Source organism: Eriocheir sinensis, chromosome 11, assembly GCF_024679095.1.
Source record: "Eriocheir sinensis breed Jianghai 21 chromosome 11, ASM2467909v1, whole genome shotgun sequence".
NCBI classification, from domain to species: domain Eukaryota; kingdom Metazoa; phylum Arthropoda; class Malacostraca; order Decapoda; family Varunidae; genus Eriocheir; species Eriocheir sinensis.
The window spans coordinates 2236742-2256741 of record NC_066519.1 but is presented as its reverse complement, the minus strand read 5'-3'; the positions used below and the strand labels follow the sequence as shown (position 1 = coordinate 2256741).

The window sequence follows — 20000 nt, the reverse complement described above, 5'->3', positions numbered from 1 at the left end:
CGCCCACTTCTGGAAGTCAGACCTCATCTCTATCATGCATTCAGCCTAAAAGTCATGCAAACAGGGTACTGGGTTTCATTTCAAAGGCGCACAAGTGATAGAAATCCCAAAGACATCCTAAACCTGTAAGTATGAAGAGTCAGACCTCATCTATATCATCAAGTGAAGTTCTGATCCCCCTTAATATAGAATGGACATCCACGCGTTTGAATCTGCGCAGAGGAGGATGACAGACATAGTTCACGGGTTGAGGAACTTGCCACGGAAGGACAGACTTAAACATTTCAATCTGCACTCCTTAGATAGGCGAAGGGTGCGAGGAGACTTGATCGAAGCTTATAAATGGGTGAAGGGTTTTGGTGAGGGAGAGGTTGGTAAGGTTCTGGGGGCAGGTAGGACACGTCTCTCTCTCTCTCTCTCTCTCTCTCTCTCTCTCTCTCTCTCTCTCTCTCTCTCTCTCTCTCTCTCTCTCTCTCTCTCTCTCTCTCTCTCTCTCTCTTCTTTTTTTTATAAGCAAGTTTTTGGAGCAAGGTTTCTCTTCCTTATGATGGAGGAGGAGGAGAAGGAGGAGGAGGAGGAGGAAGGAAGTGAAAGAAAATGAAAAGAAGGAAGAAATGGAGGAAGATATAAGGAAGAAGAGGAAGAGGAGGAGGAGGAGGAGGAGGAGGAGGTCATTAGTCATCCCAGCAACTTGTTTGAATACTAAAAGCAATCAAGTTTTTTCTCAATGTAGTTTTCCTCCTCCTCCTCCTCCGCCTCCTCCTCCTCCGCCCGTGTTCTTGGCTCCCTCGTCATCATTTATACAGCTTTCTCCTCCTCCTCCTCCTCCTCCTTTTCCTCATCTAAATTCTTTTGTCATCCTGTACTTCCTCCTCATTATATCATCCTTCCACCTCCTCCTCCTTCTCCTCCTCCTTGTTTCTTTTTTTATCCTATTTTCTTCCTCCTCCTCCTCCTCTTCTTCTTCTTCTTCTTCTTCTTCTTCTTCTTCTTCTTCTTCTTCTTCTTCTTCTTCTTCCAAAAAGAAAAAAGAAAAATTTCACCCACAAATCCTCACCCATAGCTGGGCGTTATCGCGATAATTTGTCGAGATATTTTATCGCTGGTAACAAATATCGGGTTATCGGCCATCCGCTACTTATATATATATATATATATATATATATATATATATATATATATATATATATATATATATATATATATATATATATATATATACAGTACCCTCTCGAGTTTCGCGATCCACGAGTTTCGCGGTTAGTCCTAAATTCTTACCATCCCAAGTTTTGTGCATTATCACCCTGAGTTTCGCGCTGCTTTGACACGTACGGGTCACGTCTACTTACCATCGGCGTCACGCACGCTACCTTTAAAGGTAGTATCACACTGGACGTTTTCCTCCAAACATTGTGGCTATGGCAAGAGAGAGAGAGAGAGAGAGAGAGAGAGAGAGAGAGAGAGAGAGAGAGAGAGAGAGAGAGAGAGAGAGAGAGAGAGAGAGAGAGAATGGGTCGTTTTGAAGCCGCAGTTGAAGGCGGCTGCCTTACGATTGGCTGACAGTTCTGAAAACACGCTTGTGATTCGCTGGGAGTCCGATGACGTCATCGCCGACGCTCACCCTATCAGCGGCTTCACTGCCTTAAGGCGGTGTCACAATGGCCGTTTTTGTCCAACCTTTGGCTTCGGGCAACGCCCGTACGCCCAACCGGGAGCGAGTTCACGGTTATCCGTAAGCTGGTGTCACACAGGGCTTTTTTCTTCCCACCGAGTTGGCGCCAGTTAGGGCAACCAGCAACTCCAACTTTTCCGGGCGTGTGTCACACACGGCCAAGGTCGATTGCTCGTATCCACATCCACAACGTAAACAAAGCACTTGCCCTGTAGCCTATCAACTTGGCGTCGTCTGCTAAAGTAAGGGCTGTCGGGCGTCGTCTGCTAAAGTAAGGGCTGTCGGGCGTCGTCTGCTAAAGTAAGGGCTGTCGTGGCTTGTGCTGCCATTACCCAAGTTATGGACTTGTTGCTGCAGTTAAAATATAGTTGTGGGTGTGGCATGCCTGTGTTTCCTCCATGCCAATTTCTCATTGTCAGCACTGCGCGTGCGTGGCTAACCCACCCATCTTGACTCAACCACATAAACACATGGATCGAATAACAACACACACACACACACACACACACACACACACCAGGCTCATTAGGAACCATTGCAGATGTTTCTGACAAACAGAAACGACTTCACCATTTCTTGAGTGTGTTAGAATGTATATTTGGTGAGTGTCTCACATGAACCAAACCTCCTAGCTCCTGGCAAGAAGACAGCAGTGTTAAAGACGACTGCTCTCTTCTTGCCATTGGGTAAGTTTGGTTTGTATGAACCACTCACCAAGTAAGTTCTAACACACTCTAGGAAATGGCAAAGCCATTTTTGTTTGTAAAAACATCTGCCATTGTTCATGATGAGTCTGGTGTGTGTGTGTGTGTGTGTGTGTGTGTGTGTGTGTGTGTGTTGTTACTCGATCCATGTGTTTATGTGGTCGGAGTCTAGATGGGTGGGTTGGCCGTTCACGCGCAGTGGTGACAATAAGAACTGGCACGGCAGAACCACAGACACGCCACACCCACAAGTGTTTCTTCCTTCCATTTAACTGCAGCAACAAGTCCATGACTTGGGTAATGGCAGCACAAGCTGCGACAGCCCTTACTTTAGCAGACGACGCCATGTTGATACAGGGCAAGTGCTTTGTTTACGTTGTGGATGTGGATACGGGGAACCGACCTTGGCCGTGTGTGACGCACACCCGGAAAAGTTGGATTTGCCGGTGGCCCAAGCTGCCGCCAACGCGGCGGGAAGAAAACGGCCCAGTGTGACACCAGGTTACGGACAACCGACAACTCGATCCTGGATGGGCGCACGGGCGTTGCCAATAACCACAACGGTTAGAGGAAAATGGCCAGTGACACTGCCTTAATTAAGGCAGTGAGGCCGCTGGGCGGGTGAGCGCCGGCGATGATGTCGTCGGACTCCCAGTGAATCACAAGCGTGTTTTCAGAGCTCAGCCAATCGTAAGACTTCATCTGTGGCTTTAAAACGACCCGCTCTCTCTTCCTGTTTTCTTCCTTTTTCCAAGGTACGTATTTTGAGATAACAATGGAGTATAGGAGGAAAAAAAGTGAGCTCCAGGGGGGCAGCATAGCCCAATTATACTGGCGCCACTATAAACAGTTGCCTGTGCCATGACGGGCTTGGGGCCGACCATCAGGCCCAGATGGATAGTCTACCGGCGTCATAGCCCACATGAAAAAAAAATATCTCCAGGGGTCGGAACAGATAAGCGCTTTTCCAGTGTTTTCAATACCTCGAGTTTCGCGATCCTCGAGTTTAGCGCTATACCTTCGGAACGAAGCGAGCGCGAAACTCGAGAGGGTACTGTATATATATATATATATATATATATATATATATATATATATATATATATATATATATATATATATATATATATATATATATATATATATATATATATATATATATATATATATATATATATATATATATATATATATATATTTATATATATATATATATATATATATATATTTATATCGGTATCTTCGTTACTTTTGTAACCAAACTAGCAATAATTGCTACTTTTTTCCGCCTCTTATAAAAAAACGTTGTCTCCTCCCTGCTGCGCATGCGTGGCCCGGGCGCCCGGTGTTGTATGAAAAAACTTCGGGGTATGAAATATCTTTGGTGAAGAGATTTCATACTTAGGTTATTTTTTTATGTTAGACTCGAAAATCACTATATCAAAGAGAAAAATCATTTAACTTTGCCCCAAAAATGATTATTCACTGCCTGAAATTTTTGATCCTATTGTAAAGAGCGCAAACAGAGACCAGCGGCTTGTGTTAACACGTGGCGGCGTGGCGCGTGGCCTCTCAGTTGCGTCTCGAGTGACGGAGTGAGTGGCAGTGTTCCGGTTCCCAGTGCTTCAGTGCTTCTTTACTGAAGTGACTGTTAAAGTGTTAATGGTGATAAGTAGGAATAACGGAATAAGTAGTTCACGAGGGACAAGCGTTTGTAAACAAAAGCGCCAGCTTTTGACGGTGGGGACGCCAAATAACACAACACCGGTTCAGGCGTTTCTAGTATTACCGTCCATATGTACGTGTCAACGTGTGGTTTTCAGGTTTTGTAAGTTTTCTAAAATACAGATAATGAAAATTTGAATTCATCTATGTTTTTTATTTGAAATATCAATATAGTATCGTTTTCGCCTATCGGACTTATCGCTAGCTAGTATCGGAATTGTGGATTTATATCGGGTATCGGTTATCGCCTATATTTGTGTCTCCAGTTAACGAATATCGGTTATCACCGATAAGGTTTTCCATTATCAGTTATCGGGTATCGGGAATAAGGTTTTCTGTTATCGTGCCCAGCTATGTGGACCTCACCAACCTTTCCTAAGCATACACAAAATAACAACAACAACAACAATAATAATAATAATAATAATAATAATAATAATAATAATAGGAAAAAAGAGACAAAGCGTGGAAGAAATTGAAAAGATATAAGAACCACAGGAATAAAGAAGATTTTAAGATAGCAAGAAATGAATACGTGAAAATAAGGAGAAGAAGAGAAAGGATATGAAAAGGATATTGTTGAAGAGAGCAAGGAAGAACCTGAACTGTTTTATGGATTCATAAATGTAAAGATCAAACCAAAGGAAACAATAGAGAGACTGAAAGATGGAAATAAGATAACTGAAGATCCCAAAGACATGACTGAGCTGCTAAACAAGAGGTTCCAGCAAGTCTTTACAAAAGAATCACAATTCAATGAACCACAAGATGACAAGATAAAGGTTCAAATGGATTAAGTCATAGTAACTAATGAGGAGATATATAAAATAATGGAGGAGCTGGAAGAGAGGAAAGCAGTAGGACCAGATGGAGTCTCAGGATTTATACTGAAAGAATGCAGAAATGAGCTGGTTGGACTGGTATATAACATTCAATATCAACTGGTAAAGTACCAAAGGAGTGGCAGAGGGCTGAAGTGGTCCCTACATATAAAAGAAGAACCCCTGAACTACAGACCTGTATCACTGACCAGTATAGTTTGTAACATATGTGAGAAAGTGATAAAGAAACAATGGACGAAATTTCTAGAACACAATATAATTACAGAAAACCAGTATGGCTTTAAACAAGGGCGTTCATGTGTAACAAACTTACTGAGCTTTTACTCAAGAGTGACGGACATAACACAGGAGAGGGATGGATGGGTAGACTGCGTGTACTTGGACCTGAAGAAGGCTTGTGACAAAGTTCCACATACAAGACTACTATGGAAGCTGGAAAATAGAGGAGGATTGAAACGGAAGATGAAGAACTAGATGGAAAGTTACTTAACCCCTTAACGATGACCATGAAGCTGGTGATAATTTTTCTGACGTGGGCGCCGAACATGATGCCAGCGCTGGAAAGCGAGAAGCTCTATGGAAATCGAACGGCACACGCAACTATGTATATGGCACCTTTTCTGTCCCTCATGACTCCGTGCTAAAAATAGTCCACAGTTCCTGCCTGCGCATCATGGCGTCTGCAGAGCGATTATGTTCCCTCAGCCGAGCTGTGTCGGCGGTCTTCCTTTAGTTCCTGGTCGTGGTGTGCGTGGTGAGCGTAGTCGTGACGCCTCCACTGATATACCTGATGTTCAAGATGAACCAACATCTTGTTCACAGGAGTGTTCAGAGGAGTGGGAAGCAGAAGTTGGATTTTTTGGGAATCATGGAATTCCAGCCAAACGGTCTGTCCAAATCATAATCTGATTTCACAGTTGATTTATACGGATGATTTTCTACAACTTTTATTCAACGAGATTCATTTCAGAATGAAAAACTAAAAAAAATTTTTTTTGAGTTTCACTGCAACTTTGGCTCTGCAGGCAGTAAATTTCCAAGTCAAAGATTATAAACTATATTTTTCAGACTCCATCGTGATAAAATGAGCAACTTTTCTTCAATAAATTTTCCTGTACGTTGCACCAGTAAAAACTTGGAATATTTTGGGAATCATGGAATTCCAGCCAAACGGTCAGTCTAAATCATTATAATCTGATTTCACAGTTGAGTTATACGGATGATTGTCTACAACTTTTATTCAATGAGATTTATTCCAGAATGAAAAACACTACTAAAATTTACCAAAATTATTTATTGAGTTTCATCACAACTTTGTCTCTGAAGGCAGTAAATTTCCAAGTCAAAGATTATAAACTATGTTTTTCAGACTCCATCGTGATAAAATGAGCAACGTTTCTTCAATATCTTTTTCTTTATGTCACACCAGTAAAAAGTTGGAATTTTTTGGGAATCATGGAATTCCAACCAAATGCAACAACCTAGACAGAAATGGATTTCACATCAAGCACCGCCAGAAAATTTTCTAAAAAACATCTTTTATGACTTTTTCTCAGTTTCAAAGTGTATTTTTCAATGACTCTTGCATCATGGAAGATCACCTGAGAAAAACTTTTGCGGCACTGAGGGGTTAAGGGGAAGAGAGATGAGAACAGTGGTAAAGGACATGAAATCGGATTGGAGAATTGTAGATAGTGGAGTGCCTCAGGGATCGGTATTGGCACCAATGCTTTTCCTAGTGTATATTAATGATATGCTGGAGAAAGTCTGTCTGCAGGTGATGCAAAATTGCTGAGACACATAAGAAACAGAAAGACTGAAATTCTGCAAGATGACCTGAATAAGATTTGGGACTGGAGTATGAAATGGGAGATGGAGTTCAGTGTGAAGAAATGTCATGTAATGGAAATGGGAAAGAGTGAAGGGAGACCAAAATGGACATACAGAATGGGAGATGGAGAAATATTAAAAGTTCAAGGAGAGAGATCTGGGAGTGACAATACAAGATAATCAACAGTCTGAGAGTCATGTTAATAGGATGTTCAGTAATAGATTTGGAGTGGTGAGAAATATAGGATTAGCATTCCACTACAAGGATAAGGATATGGTAAAAAAGTTAATAACCACGATGATTAGGCCAAAACTGGAATATGCAAACTGTGTGGTCTCCCCATAAGAAGAAACACATAAAAAATTGAAAAGAATACAAAGGATGGCAACGAAAATGGTTCCAGAACTGAAGGGATTGACATACGAAGGAAGGTTAAAGGAAATGGACTCACCAACACTGGAACACAGAAGAGAAAGGGGAGACCTAATACTGATTTATATATTATTGGGCAAAATGGAAGAAGTAGATAATTAGGAGTTACTACTAAAAGAAGGAATAAACACCAGCAACACACGACAACAGTAAAAAATTGAGAAAAGGAAGATGCTTGAGAGACACAAAGGAATATAGCTTCCCGCAGAGAAACATAGAGCTTTGGAACAGACTAAGTGAGGATGTAGTATTGGCGAGGAGTGTGCAAAACTTTAAGAAAAAACTGGACAGATACAGATATGGAGACGGGACCACATGAGCGTAAACCCAGGCCCTGTAAAACTACAACTAGGTAAATACACATACCTTGGTGCTGGGTGCTGAGTGAGGCATCCCTGCAGTGCTGAGTGGGTGCTGCTGAGGGGTGAGGGCTATGCTAAGGGCGGTGCTGACTTAACTTAAGCCTCACAATTACCGAGCAAGCACACACACACACACGCACACACACACACAGCCTGGAGGGACAGAGAAATGGACGGTGACACTTGAGATCTGGTGCAGGAAGGGGGGGAAGGAGGAGGAGGAGGAGGAGGAGGAGTAATAGAAAATGAATGAATGAAGAAGTAGGAGGAGGAGGAGGAGGAGGAGGAAGAAGAGGAAGAGGAGGAAGAGGAAGGGAGATAAAATGAGGAGTAGAAGGAGGAGGGAGAGAAGTACACAGGAGAAGAAGGAGGAGGAGGAGGAGGAGGAGGAGAAAACAAAAAAACAAAACAGTCAACATGAAAGGCAGTTTTGGACATGGATTTACAAGCAGAAAAGTCATAAGGAACAAAGCCATTCTTCTCTAGTCTGCACTGGGAAAGTCAGGCTACACATCCCAGGAAGAACAAGGAACAAGGTGCAGGTTAATAGCAACCCTCCATACACCACACACAAGGTCACTTTACCCTTGCACCTTGTATCTTGACAGTCATTCTTCTCTAGTCTGCACTGGGAAAGTCAGGCTACACATCCCAGGAAGAACAAGGAACAAGGCGCAGGGGAATAGCAACCCTCCGTACACCAAATACAAGGTCACTTTTCCCTTGCACCTTGTATCTTGACAGTCATTCTTCTCTAGTCTGCACTGGGAAAGTCAGGCTACACATCCCAGGAGGAACAAGGAACAATGCACAGGGGAAATGCAACCCTCCATACACCAAATACAAGGTTGCTCTTCCCTTGCACCTTGTATCTCATTCTTGTCGAGGGGAACCACAAGAAACCCTTTATTTCATCGACGCTTTCAATGAAGAAATGACGAACGTGGCCTCAGAGCTGGTGCTTACGGACACTCTCAGCTAAGACACCGCCTGCCTCGTAGAAGTGCCCTTAACCTTACATCTGTACTTAATCTAGTGAGCTTAACCTAGGCCATGGTATGCAGTCTTCAAAGTCACATTTTTGATTGGGAATAGTGTGATGATGGGAAGGGTGGGGAGGAAAGGGTGGGGAGGGGAAAACGGGTGGACACTGAGGGAAGGGTAAGAATAGGAAAGGCTGGGTTGACAAGGCTGGGATGGGTGGGCAGGAAAGGGTGGGGAAGGGAAAAAGGGTGGACATGGAGGGAAGGGTAAGGATAGGGAAGGCTGGGTTGACAAGGCTGGGATGGGTGGGCAGGAGAGGGTAGGAAGCAAAGGGCAGAAAGGGTTAAAAGGGTAGATATTGAGGAATGGGAAAGGGCAGGAAAGGCTGGGATGGGTAGGCAGGAGGTGGAAAGCAAAGGGCAGAAAGGGTTAAAAGGGTAGATATTGAGGAATGGGTAAGGGCAGGAAAGGCTGGGATGGGTAGGCAGGAGGTGGAAAGCAAAGGGCAGGAAGAGTTAAAAGGGTAGATATTGAGGAATGGGTAAGGGCAGGAAAGGCTGGGATGGGTGGGCAGGAGAAGGTGGGAAGCAAAGGGCAGGAAAGGCTGGGATAGGTAAGGGCAGGAAAGGCTGAGTAGGAGAAGGTAGGACTACTCTCTGACTACAATATGAGATGAACAACCATAGTCCAGGATGTGGATGACTTAGGGACAAACAGCTGTACAGGTAACTCTCGATTTACGGGAGTATTGTGTCCTTCAAGAGGTCGCGTAAATCAAAAACAATGTAAATCAAACAAGAGGTAGGTTTGTATCTTTACTGCCTACTGTATCACTCTGACTCCTCTCCCTCTCGTGGTTCCTCCTCTGGCTGCCCTTCCTCTCATGGTAGCACAGCAGCGAGGGTGTTGTTGTTGTTGAGTAGCGTGGCAGCGTGGGTACTGTATTGTTGTTCAAGTGGCGCGCGGGAAGAACTGAGCTCAGCTGTGTGGCCGCGGCGCCGTGTGAGTCCAGTTGCGTGAGACATCTGGTGGCCACTCCATAAAATATCGCATATACTTGAAAAAAACATGTGAATCATTTATTTGGATTTTGGACCCCACGTTATTTCAAAAACACGTAGACCAAACTCACGTAAATCGAGTTACCCGTACTCCAAGCTCTCCCATGCCGATTCTGTTAACCAGGTGACGCATGTAAGAACACCACACAGGTCTGTTCAATCACTTTTATTGAGGACATGACAAAATAGCCATGACGAGGCCCAGACATGAGAATCACTGACTCACTCACTCTCTAGTTGATGAATTGATGGACTCACTCACTCACGCACTCACTCCCTTCCCTTACAGTACAAAGTGACCGACTCAGCCACCACCAGTAAAAATTTGCTGTGACTAGACCAAGAAACAACTTATTCACCGACTCACTCACTCTCTTGTTGATGAGCTGATGGACAGACTCACTCACTCACTCACTCCCTTCCCTTACAGTACAAAGTGACCGACTCAGCCACCACCAGTTAAAATATGCTGTGACTAGACCAAGAAACAACTTATTCACCGACTCACTCACTCTCTAGTTGATGAATTGATGGACAGACTCACTCACTCACTCACTCACTCAATGCTGTCCACCTTTCCCTTACAGTACAAAGTGACCTGCACAGCCAACCAATAAAGAGTAGTTCTGAACAGACCCAGACATGAGACTTATTTATAGACTCACTCACTCTCTAGTTGATGAGCTGATGGACAGACTCACTCACTCACTCACTCACTCACTCCCTTCCCTTACAGTACAAAGTGACCTGCACAGCCAACCAGTAAAGAGTAGTTCTGAACAGACCCAGACATAAGACTTATTCACCGACTCACTCACTCTCTAGTTGAATTGATGGACAGACTCACTCACTCACTCACTGCTGTCCTCCCTTTCCCTTACAGTACAAAGTGACCTGCACAGCCAACCAGTAAAGAGTAGTTCTGAACAGACCCAGACATAAGACTTATTTATAGACTCACTCACTCTCTAGTTGATGAATTGATGGACTCACTCACTCACTCACTCACTCACTCACTCACTCCCTTCCCTTACAGTACAAGTGACCTGCCCAGCCACCACCAGTAAAAAACATGTGCTTCAAAATAGATTCCTTACGACTAATTGTGCAGTGCGACGCTAAACTCTGGGACCCTAATATGCAAGGCACGCCCCTAAAGGATGGGTAAGCTAAAGTTTGCGTGGAGTCAGCGGGTGAGTGAAGCAATGTGCCTCCTGGCGTACGCTCCCCGTTAGTCAGCCAGTGGTTAGTCCTCCCGTCCATGCCTTTCAGAGTGATGCCTCACACAACACACAAACTACCAACTGTGTGACAAACCGCCTGACTAGAGGAGGTGAGTGCTCTTAGGCTTACATTTGTACTTAATCTAGCGAGCTTAACCTAGGCATGACAGACCGTGGAATGCAGTCTTCACAGTCGCATATGATTGGGAATGACGTGATGTGAGGATGACTTTGGCTGGGTTCACACATAGCCAACTTAGCGTCCCAATCGGTCCCGTTCAGTCCTGACCTAAAAATTTTTGAGAACGGTATCAATCGTGGCCCAGCGGTATCTGACCCCACCTGACAGCGTTCTAACCCCGTTCTGTGCTGATTTCTGATAATAATCCCGCCTCTCCCGACTAACCCCAAAGTTTTTTAACACGCTAAGAAAATGGCACGTTTTCCGCTTTCTGACGCTCAGTGGCGACCCTAAATGCCCACCCATGTTTACGGACGATCATGGCCATGATTCCATACGTTCTGTGCTGTTTTCATTGGCAGGGACGGAACGGGGCTGAATGGGAAGCCAAGCCAGCATGTGTGAACCCAGCTTTAGGGATAAACAGCTGTAGTCCTGGACACAATATGATGACAAGAGATTAACAGCCTTGGTCCAGGATGAGGATGACTTAGAGATTAAGAGCCTTGGTCCAGGATGAGGATGACTTAGAGATTAAGAGCCTTGGTCCAGGATGAGGATGACTTAGAGATAAACAGCCATAGTCCAGGATGAGGATGACTTATGGATAAACAGCTGTAGTCCAAGCTCTCCCTGACCACAATGCGATGACTAGAAAGGAACAGCCATAGTCAAGGATGAGGATGACATAGGGGTAAATAATTGTTGTCCAAGGTCTCCCTGGTGCCAATGTGATGACTAGAGATTAAAAGCCATGGTCCAAGGTCTCCCTGATGACAATGTGATGACTAGATATACTGACAGCCATGGTCCAAGTCCCCCCCCTACTGTAAGATGTCAGTTATTACCAGCCTCTGAACAGTTCTGCACCAGGAACACATATATACTGCCAGCTGTTTCCTGTGCCTGTCATACAGGAATGGAGTATTCGTATTCGAATACATTTGAACACCATATTTTGGTGCATTCGTATTCATATTTGAATAATTACTGATAGAACTGAAAGTATTCTCATTTGTATTTGAATACATAAGCATTCGTATTCTGCAAATAATCTGACGAATATTTCAAAATTTATAATCAGCAATATCAGCTGTATTTAATTCAGGTAAGTGTGGCGCCCCTGTACTGAATGGTGGCACCAGTCATGGGCCACTGTTCATGAGCTCATGCTACTGTTGCATAGCCTTAGAGCACTGCTGTACCTGGCTAATTAAGTCAAGAAGATATTTCTCAATGAAAGTGTTCATGAATGTATTCATGAACACTATCAAGAAGTATTCGGATTTATATTCAAATTAAAACCAATTCAGTGTATTCAAATTCGTATTCATATTCTCTGGAATTTGAAGTGTTCATATTTGTATTTGAATACAACTCTAGTATTCACTCCATCCCTGGTATCACATCATTACCCACAGAATTAGCAAGCCGGGTGCAGCCACTGACTCGCCCAGGTGCTTCACAGAAAGGCACGCCGAGGAAGGGAGGGAGAGATCATGAAAGAGATTGTAGGCACGTCTTCAAACTCTCGGTGAACGGTTACTCTGTGGTTAGGTTAGGTTAGCTTGAGTCAGGCACTAAACACATAAGACAAGGGAACAAACAAAGGGAGGGAGAGATTGCGAGAGGGGATTGTCAGTGCGTCTGTGATCTCTCAGTGAACGGTTACTCTGGTGGTGGTGGTGGTGGTGGTGGTGGTGGAGGTGGTGGTGGTGGTGGTGGTGGTGGTTGCTGCGCCGCTCAAAACATGAGACAAGAGAACAAAGAAGTTACCGCGTGCACTTCTGGAAATGTCCTTGCCACACCTCACTCACCACAGCCACGCCACACTCACCACCACCACACCAGACCGCACCACGCCGCAACACACCGCACCTCACCACATCACCGAAATTTCAAACTAATTCTTCCACATTCGAACAACACTGGCACACGCGGACGAGACAAGAACGGAAGTATCAATAATAATACTAACAACAAACATGTGACCTGTGAGGGAAACGGATGAAAAATTGAAAACAGAACAATAAGAAATGAATTATATAAGGGAGCAACACACAGCCACCGCCACCCACCAGCCATCACCTGTGTGTCCAGCCGTCCAGGTGTCTAGCGGCCTAGCCATCTGGAGGCTGCAGCATCTGGGGAGGAGAGGGAATGGACACATCACTGAGGGGAAGGAGTAGAGGAATGCAGTGTTGCAGGTAAAGGTAAATATCTCCTGTGGAAGCTGACCAACGCCCCTTCCCCCTTCCTCCTTCCTAGAGGCTCTACAGTGTCTCTTGATGTACTTATGTTAACAATGTGTGTGCTATTGTGGATTGTTTACAAGCCTTGCAGCAAGCACCAATAAGCAGGTCTCCTTCCCTTGGCATCCACAGAGGGGCTGGGAGTCGGGTTAAGTGGAGCAGAAGTGACCTCTGTTTAGCTCATCACTGGCTCACTTTGTCTGATGTTAACAGCTGGCTGCTGACTTTTGATGCAAATTTACCAACCTCAACGAGAGGAACAACCTCCTCTGGAATTTCATTCCACATTTTAATCAAATTTGTGCTAAATGGTTGGGAAACTTGGTTAGCTGTGCAAAAACTTAGAGCCTTGTTATGGGGCAAACCTGACCACCACAAAAACAAGTGCCAAATGTGTGTTATGGGCACCACACATCTAGACAGGGATGTTGATCTTTTTTTTTAATAAAAAAATCAGTCCTTTTATTTAAATCAGATTGTTTTTATTTATATCATTTTTTTTATTAATGAATATAACTAAATCAATGTAAACCTCTACACATTAAATACAATCATTTGATTTCAAACTTGATTAAATCAATTTGATTTAAGTAAACAATCCTGGTCATGTTAGGTCAAGTTTAGGCATTTTTAACCCATAAACTGCGCAATTAAGCTTCGGGAATATCTCCTGGGCACGCAATAAATGGCAAAACAATAACCTGCTGGGAAACAGTTTTCAGTATTACAACGCCCAAGAGAGACATGTTGAGCACCAAATAGTGAAAAAAATAATAATAATTCACTTAATGTGGCAATGGTGGCGGGATAAAGGTTGCAGATATGAGGCGACCCTGTGAGCGCTGGCAGTGACGGGGTAGACAGGACGGTGGCAGAGGGAAGGTGACACACGGCACAGTCACGTCTGAACATTCTCTTGCCACGAATTATTCATTTCAGTTACAACAAACAAAATACATCACAGGAAACATCACTTTGTCAATTTCAATAATCAACCTCCTGCGCATCATTATCAAGAGGCCGGTCATTAGTCACACCAGCAATATTCTTGTCAAAGTTATGAATGTCTGGCACAAAATCTGATCCATCAGACCCGACGAATGGAGAACACGTTGTCTCGCGTCTCTGAGGCTCCTGCTCTCCCTCAGTCTCGCCTGACCTCCTCAAAGGGACGGACGTTGACCTCGCTGCCCTACCGGCATCAAACCTTAACCTTGCTTTTCACCTCGTCTGGTGAAACGACACTTGTTATTTTGTATGTAAATCGACTCCGTGTGTGTAAATCGACTCCGTGTGTTACATTTTAACGTCACAACTTTTGAAATCCGTTCATCCACGTTTTTAATTAACCGTTACTTAAATAGGCCCGTACGCCTTCTCAGAAATCGAACGACTAACTGTGCTTGTTTACTTGTCTTATTTAGCACCACTCAACCTAATTAATTAACGTCTAACTCAGTGCTGTGACGCGTCTAACTAGTGTTTGAAGTGTTGCGAGGATTACCTTACAGTGAGAGGACTTCCCTGCTACAGCCACGAGCGGTTAAGTTATTAATCGACTTTTTTGTGTTTCCTGTCTTTCCTCAGTAGGATTACAACTACACGACCTAACACAGCACCCAGTGAAAGACAGTGAGCTTCTTGTGTCTAACTAACGTAGAAAATCTGTCACTAACGTAGAAGTACAAAGCTTGACCCGTATACCAGCACACCTGTTTTGAAAAGGAGGAAAAGTTTAATCCCCCAGAGAATTTTAATCCCGGAGGGAAAACACGTGTGGGCCCTCATAGACGCCACACCTCAAACTCTCCCGCGTGACTCGACCGATTTAAAGCCGCCTCCCTCCAGGTGTTGATACAAAATTCATCTTAACTGTAAAGCTCACCGATATATCGTCTTGCAACAGTAAATAAAAAAAAAAGAAGTAATCATGCCGTCCAACTATTTCAATTGCTGTAATTGTTCAAAGAAATATGCTGCGATTCATTACCAAACCAGCGACGCGATGTGTAGGTACTGTGTCTTAGACTTACGTATTCAGGCACTACAAACAACCAACGAGGATCTACAACGCCCAATGCGTTACACTGGGACCTCGAGACGTCACACCCTCTACTCACTTCTTCTTCTTCTTCTTCTTCTTCTTCTTCTTCTTCTTCTTCTTCTTCTTCTTCTTCTTCTTCTTCTTCTTCTTCTCCCTCTTCACCCTCCACCACCAGCCCCGCCCTAACCCCCCCCCCCCCCCCCACCCAGCCTCCCATCACCCCACCCTACGCTTCCTCCTCCCCGTCCTCGTCCTCACCCTTCTCGTCCGGCCCATCCTCCTCCTCCAACTCTGCCCCTCCTCCACATCATCAACATCCTCCTCCTCTACTCCCCCAGCCAACCTTCTTCCTCTTCCTCCTCCTCCGCTCTGCCGCCTCCTCATACATTTCTTCTCCCCCCACCTCCACATCCTCCTCCTCTACTCCTCCCCAGTCAACCCCTACCGCCCCCTTCCTCCTCCTCCGCCTCTGTCCCCTCCTCCACATCCTCAACATCCTCCTCCTCTACTCCTCCCCAGTCAACCCCTTCCTCCCCTTCCTCCTCCTCCGCCTCTGCCCCCTCCTCCACATCCTCAACATCCTCCTCCTCTGCTCCCCTGCAGTCAACCCCTTCCGCCTCTTCCTCATCTTCCCTTGGCTCCCCTTGTCCCTCTCCTCTACCAGCCCTCCTAACGCCTCCACGTCCAGTCGCCACCACACTCCCACTCCTCACTACTCATCCATTAGACGCCACAAGACCATTCTTCCTGCTGTGGTTTGCGTAGATCAAACACAGTTTCGGGGCTCAGACAAGCTGAAAACATCTGTTAGACTTGTAGGGGACTCGCTGGTTAGAGGTCAATTAACGGAATTCTGCGGCAGGACTACAGAGACGCGGAGGCGTTATTGTATTCCGGGAGCCAAACTGGACGACATTACTTCAGCTGTCGATGCTGTCACGGAACTCGCGAAGGAAGACACAGTCTATTTGATTCACGCGGGGACAAATGACGTTCAGTCTACTCAAACTCAGGCCCTACTATCAAAATACCGTCAGGTCATTCAATTACAAGACCAAGTCCCCTCACGTCATTGTCTCTGGAATTCTACCCAGAATCAGCGCTTACGCCGGCTTCAACAGCAAAGCGAGCAACATCAATACTAGTTTGAAGGAAATTTGTGACGACGAAGGCGTGGCGTTTACAAACGCCTGGCACCACTTCCTTGAGCGCCCAGACTTGTTTTGGAACGATGGACTACACCTGAATGAGGTTGGATCGGCGCGTCTCGGGAGGCTTCTGGACGAGGCAGTGAAAAGCTTGTCGAAAAGCCTTTCAAAAAACGGCGGGCGAGGACGGGGCAAAGGCAGCCCTTGATCAACCAACCCGTAGCGTCAGTGCGACTCACAAGAAACTGTGTAACTAACCACGCCTCCGACAAGCGAACTGGTACAACTCGTCACGGCACATTTCTATCATGTACACAAATGCACGTAGTTTAATACCCAAAAAGGACGAAATTAGGGCGTATATTGCAACAGAGAAACCAGATGTGGTAGCCATCACAGAGACTTGGGCCAACTCTACACATCTAGAATCCGAAATGTCATTCCCTGGGTACGAAAGCTTCCACAACAGTCGAAAGCACGAGAAAGGAGGAGGAGTAGTCTGCTACGTAAAAAGTACACTCCCTGCCATAAAAATAGACAAACAGGACACAGAGAAATACGATTCTGTCTATGTGGAAATAACCGCAAATAACAAGAAACTAACACTTGCAACCGTATACAGGCCTCCGAAACAACAGGCAGCCGATGACACTGCCCTCTACGAAGAGATTCACTCTGTAACACAAAGCAAGGAAGCAATTATAATTGGGGACTTTAACTGCCCTAACATTGACTGGGGACTGATGACTGGAGATCAAGAGGGTAACAGGCTTTTAGAAATGGTGGAGGATTTGTTCCTCACTCAAGTTGTAACTCAACCAACAAGAGAAAACAATCTGCTGGATCTGGTATTAGTAAGCGACCCCGACCTCATTCGCGACTGTACAGTTGGTGAGAAACTTAATGGGTGCGATCACCACTTAATCCGTTTTAATATCAACATATGTCACAAACTCGTAGATAATCCGTCAGTGATACCAGATTACAAAAGAGGAAATTTCAACTTAGCCCGTGCACTGCTTCCCCCTACGACCTGGGACCAACTTGGCATCACCGACAATACAATCGACAACGCGTGGAACGTCTTCAAAGATAAGCTGTTGCAAGTAGAGAAGGCTACAGTGCCTACGAAATCCAGGCGAGTAAATGGGGCCGTAGATCCACAGTGGATGACCAGAGAAATAAAAAGGGCAGTAAACCTAAAAAAAAGGAATTATAATTTGATGAAAGAGAATGCTACGGCCGAAGCCAGCACACAGTACCACAACAGCCTCAGAGCTTGTCGCAGCCTTATTCGGAGTAGCAAACGCAACTATGAAAAGCAAATAGCGCGCGAAATCAAAACTAACTCCAAGAAATTCTTCACGTACATAAGATCGAAAAAGAAAGTAAAATCCAATATTGGTCCCCTGACAGACGAGACTGGATCTGTAACTCAGGACAGTAAACAGATGGCCAGAATCCTCAACAGTAACTTCGCATCCGTATTCACAGTCAAGGACATCGAAACCATTCCCGAGAGCCCTGACCCGCCGAGTGAGATCACGCCGCTGGAAATTGACACAATATGCGACCAAGAAGTAAAAAAGTACTTGGACAAACTCGACACGAACAAGTCAACAGGACCCGACAGTTTGTCCCCATGGTTATTAAAGAGCTTAAACAACAAATACTTCAACCACTCACTAACATATTCAACCGGTCAGTTCAACTAAACAAGGTCCCGGAAGACTGGAAGATGGCGAACGTAACACCGATTTTCAAAAAAGGAGACAAAAGCGTTGCATTAAACTACAGGCCCATAAGTTTGACATCAGTGGCAGGAAAAATACTCGAAAAGATTATTAGAGATAAACTTGTTAAGTTTCTAGAAAACAATAATATAATCTCCGACACCCAGCATGGCTTCAAAAACAAGCGCTCCTGCCTAACGAATTTATTAGACTTCTTCCAAGGTATATATAAGAACTGGGATGCCCACATCCCCAGTGATGTTATATACCTGGACTTTCAGAAAGCCTTCGACAAGGTACCGCACGAGCGACTCCTTAAGAAACTGCACTCGGCGGGCATCGGAGCCAATCTGATCGCGTGGATAAGAGATTGGCTCACCGACAGAAAACAACGAGTACTACTCAACGGACAGCCTTCCGATTGGCTTCCAGTCACTAGTGGAGTGCCTCAAGGGTCAGTGCTGGGACCCATCCTCTTCATCATATATATCAACGACCTAGAATCAGGACTGAGATCCACGATATCGAAATTTGCTGATGACACTAAGGTGGGGGGAAAGGCCCTCACAAAGACCGACTGCGAAATCATTCAGAAGGACCTCAATCACATTATCGAATGGTCGGAAAAATGGCAAATGTCTTTTAATGTTGACAAATGCAAAGTCATGCACATTGGGTCCCAAAATAGTAACCACACATACATCATGAATGGGAGACCTCTGAAAGCGATTCAGGAGGAAAAGGATCTTGTAGTAACTATCAGCAGTGACCTGAAACACGCGAATCACTGTAAAAAAGCATACAACAAGGCCAACATTATGCTCGGGTTCATAGCGAGGAACTTCGAGTGTAAAACACCAGACGTGATGCTATCCTTGTATAATTCCATGGTAAGACCGCACCTCGAGTATGCAGTGCAGTTCTGGTCTCCCAATTACAGAAAGGACATTGCTTTACTGGAAAGGATTCAACGACGCGCCACAAAGATGATTCCAACCTTCAGGGCTCAACCGTACGAGGAACGACTCAAGCGACTCAATCTCTTTACATTGGAGAAAAGACGCCTACGAGGGGACATGATTCAAGTCTTCAAGTATCTGAAAAAGTTCAGTAACGTCGATTACTCCAAATTCTTTGAACTGCAAACCAACTCAAGAACTAGAAATAATGGTTTACCCATTCAGTCGAGTCGATGTAACACAGACATTGGAAGGAGTTTCTTTTCAAACCGAGTCATCCGCCACTGGAACAATCTTCCCTCAGAAGTAGTAAATGCGAATACCATCAACTCCTTCAAATAAAGAAACGACAGTCAATACTCGTCCACAGGAGTAAACTGAATAACGAGTGGCTTCCATCTGCTCCTCAATATCGGGGTGCTTTCATCTGCTCACCAAGCCCCAAGTGGCGGTCGAGCAGATTAAATCACCCAAGCGGGCGACCTCGTAATGAGCCAATAGGCTTTCTGTTGCCTGCATTTCCATGTTTCCATGTTTCCATGTTTCCTCTCCCACACCAGCTGACACCCCTCCCTCACTCAGCTGAGTCTTCTCTTATACCCCCACTGTTGTTTTCCTCATCTTTCTGCCACTCTGAATCACCGGACAGTGATGATGGTGTCAGTGAGTGACTAGGCTGGCTAGTAACTTTCCACACTGTTGGAGAGGCAGCGTGTCTGTGACCTTGAGTGCCAGAAGCATGCCCACGCTTGCCACGCTTCCTCAGACCAGCTGAATCTCATGGCTGAATGCAATCTGAATCACTGTCTCTTTCAAATTTGTCTACTACAATCTTTCTCTTTACCAA

General features: G+C 44.9%; 1 protein-coding gene across 1 annotated transcript in view; it reads right to left on the bottom strand.

The window, feature by feature from the left end:
- Nucleotides 1-9764: 9764 nt before the first annotated feature.
- LOC126997111 (centrosomal protein of 131 kDa-like) overlaps nt 9765-20000 on the bottom strand; it is a 36442-nt gene continuing 26206 nt past the window's right edge. Inside the window, exon 12 of the mRNA XM_050858170.1 lies at nt 9765-13161. Coding sequence (XP_050714127.1) covers nt 13138-13161 — 24 coding nt within the window. The 3' untranslated portion in view covers nt 9765-13137. The remainder of the gene's footprint in view (nt 13162-20000) is intronic.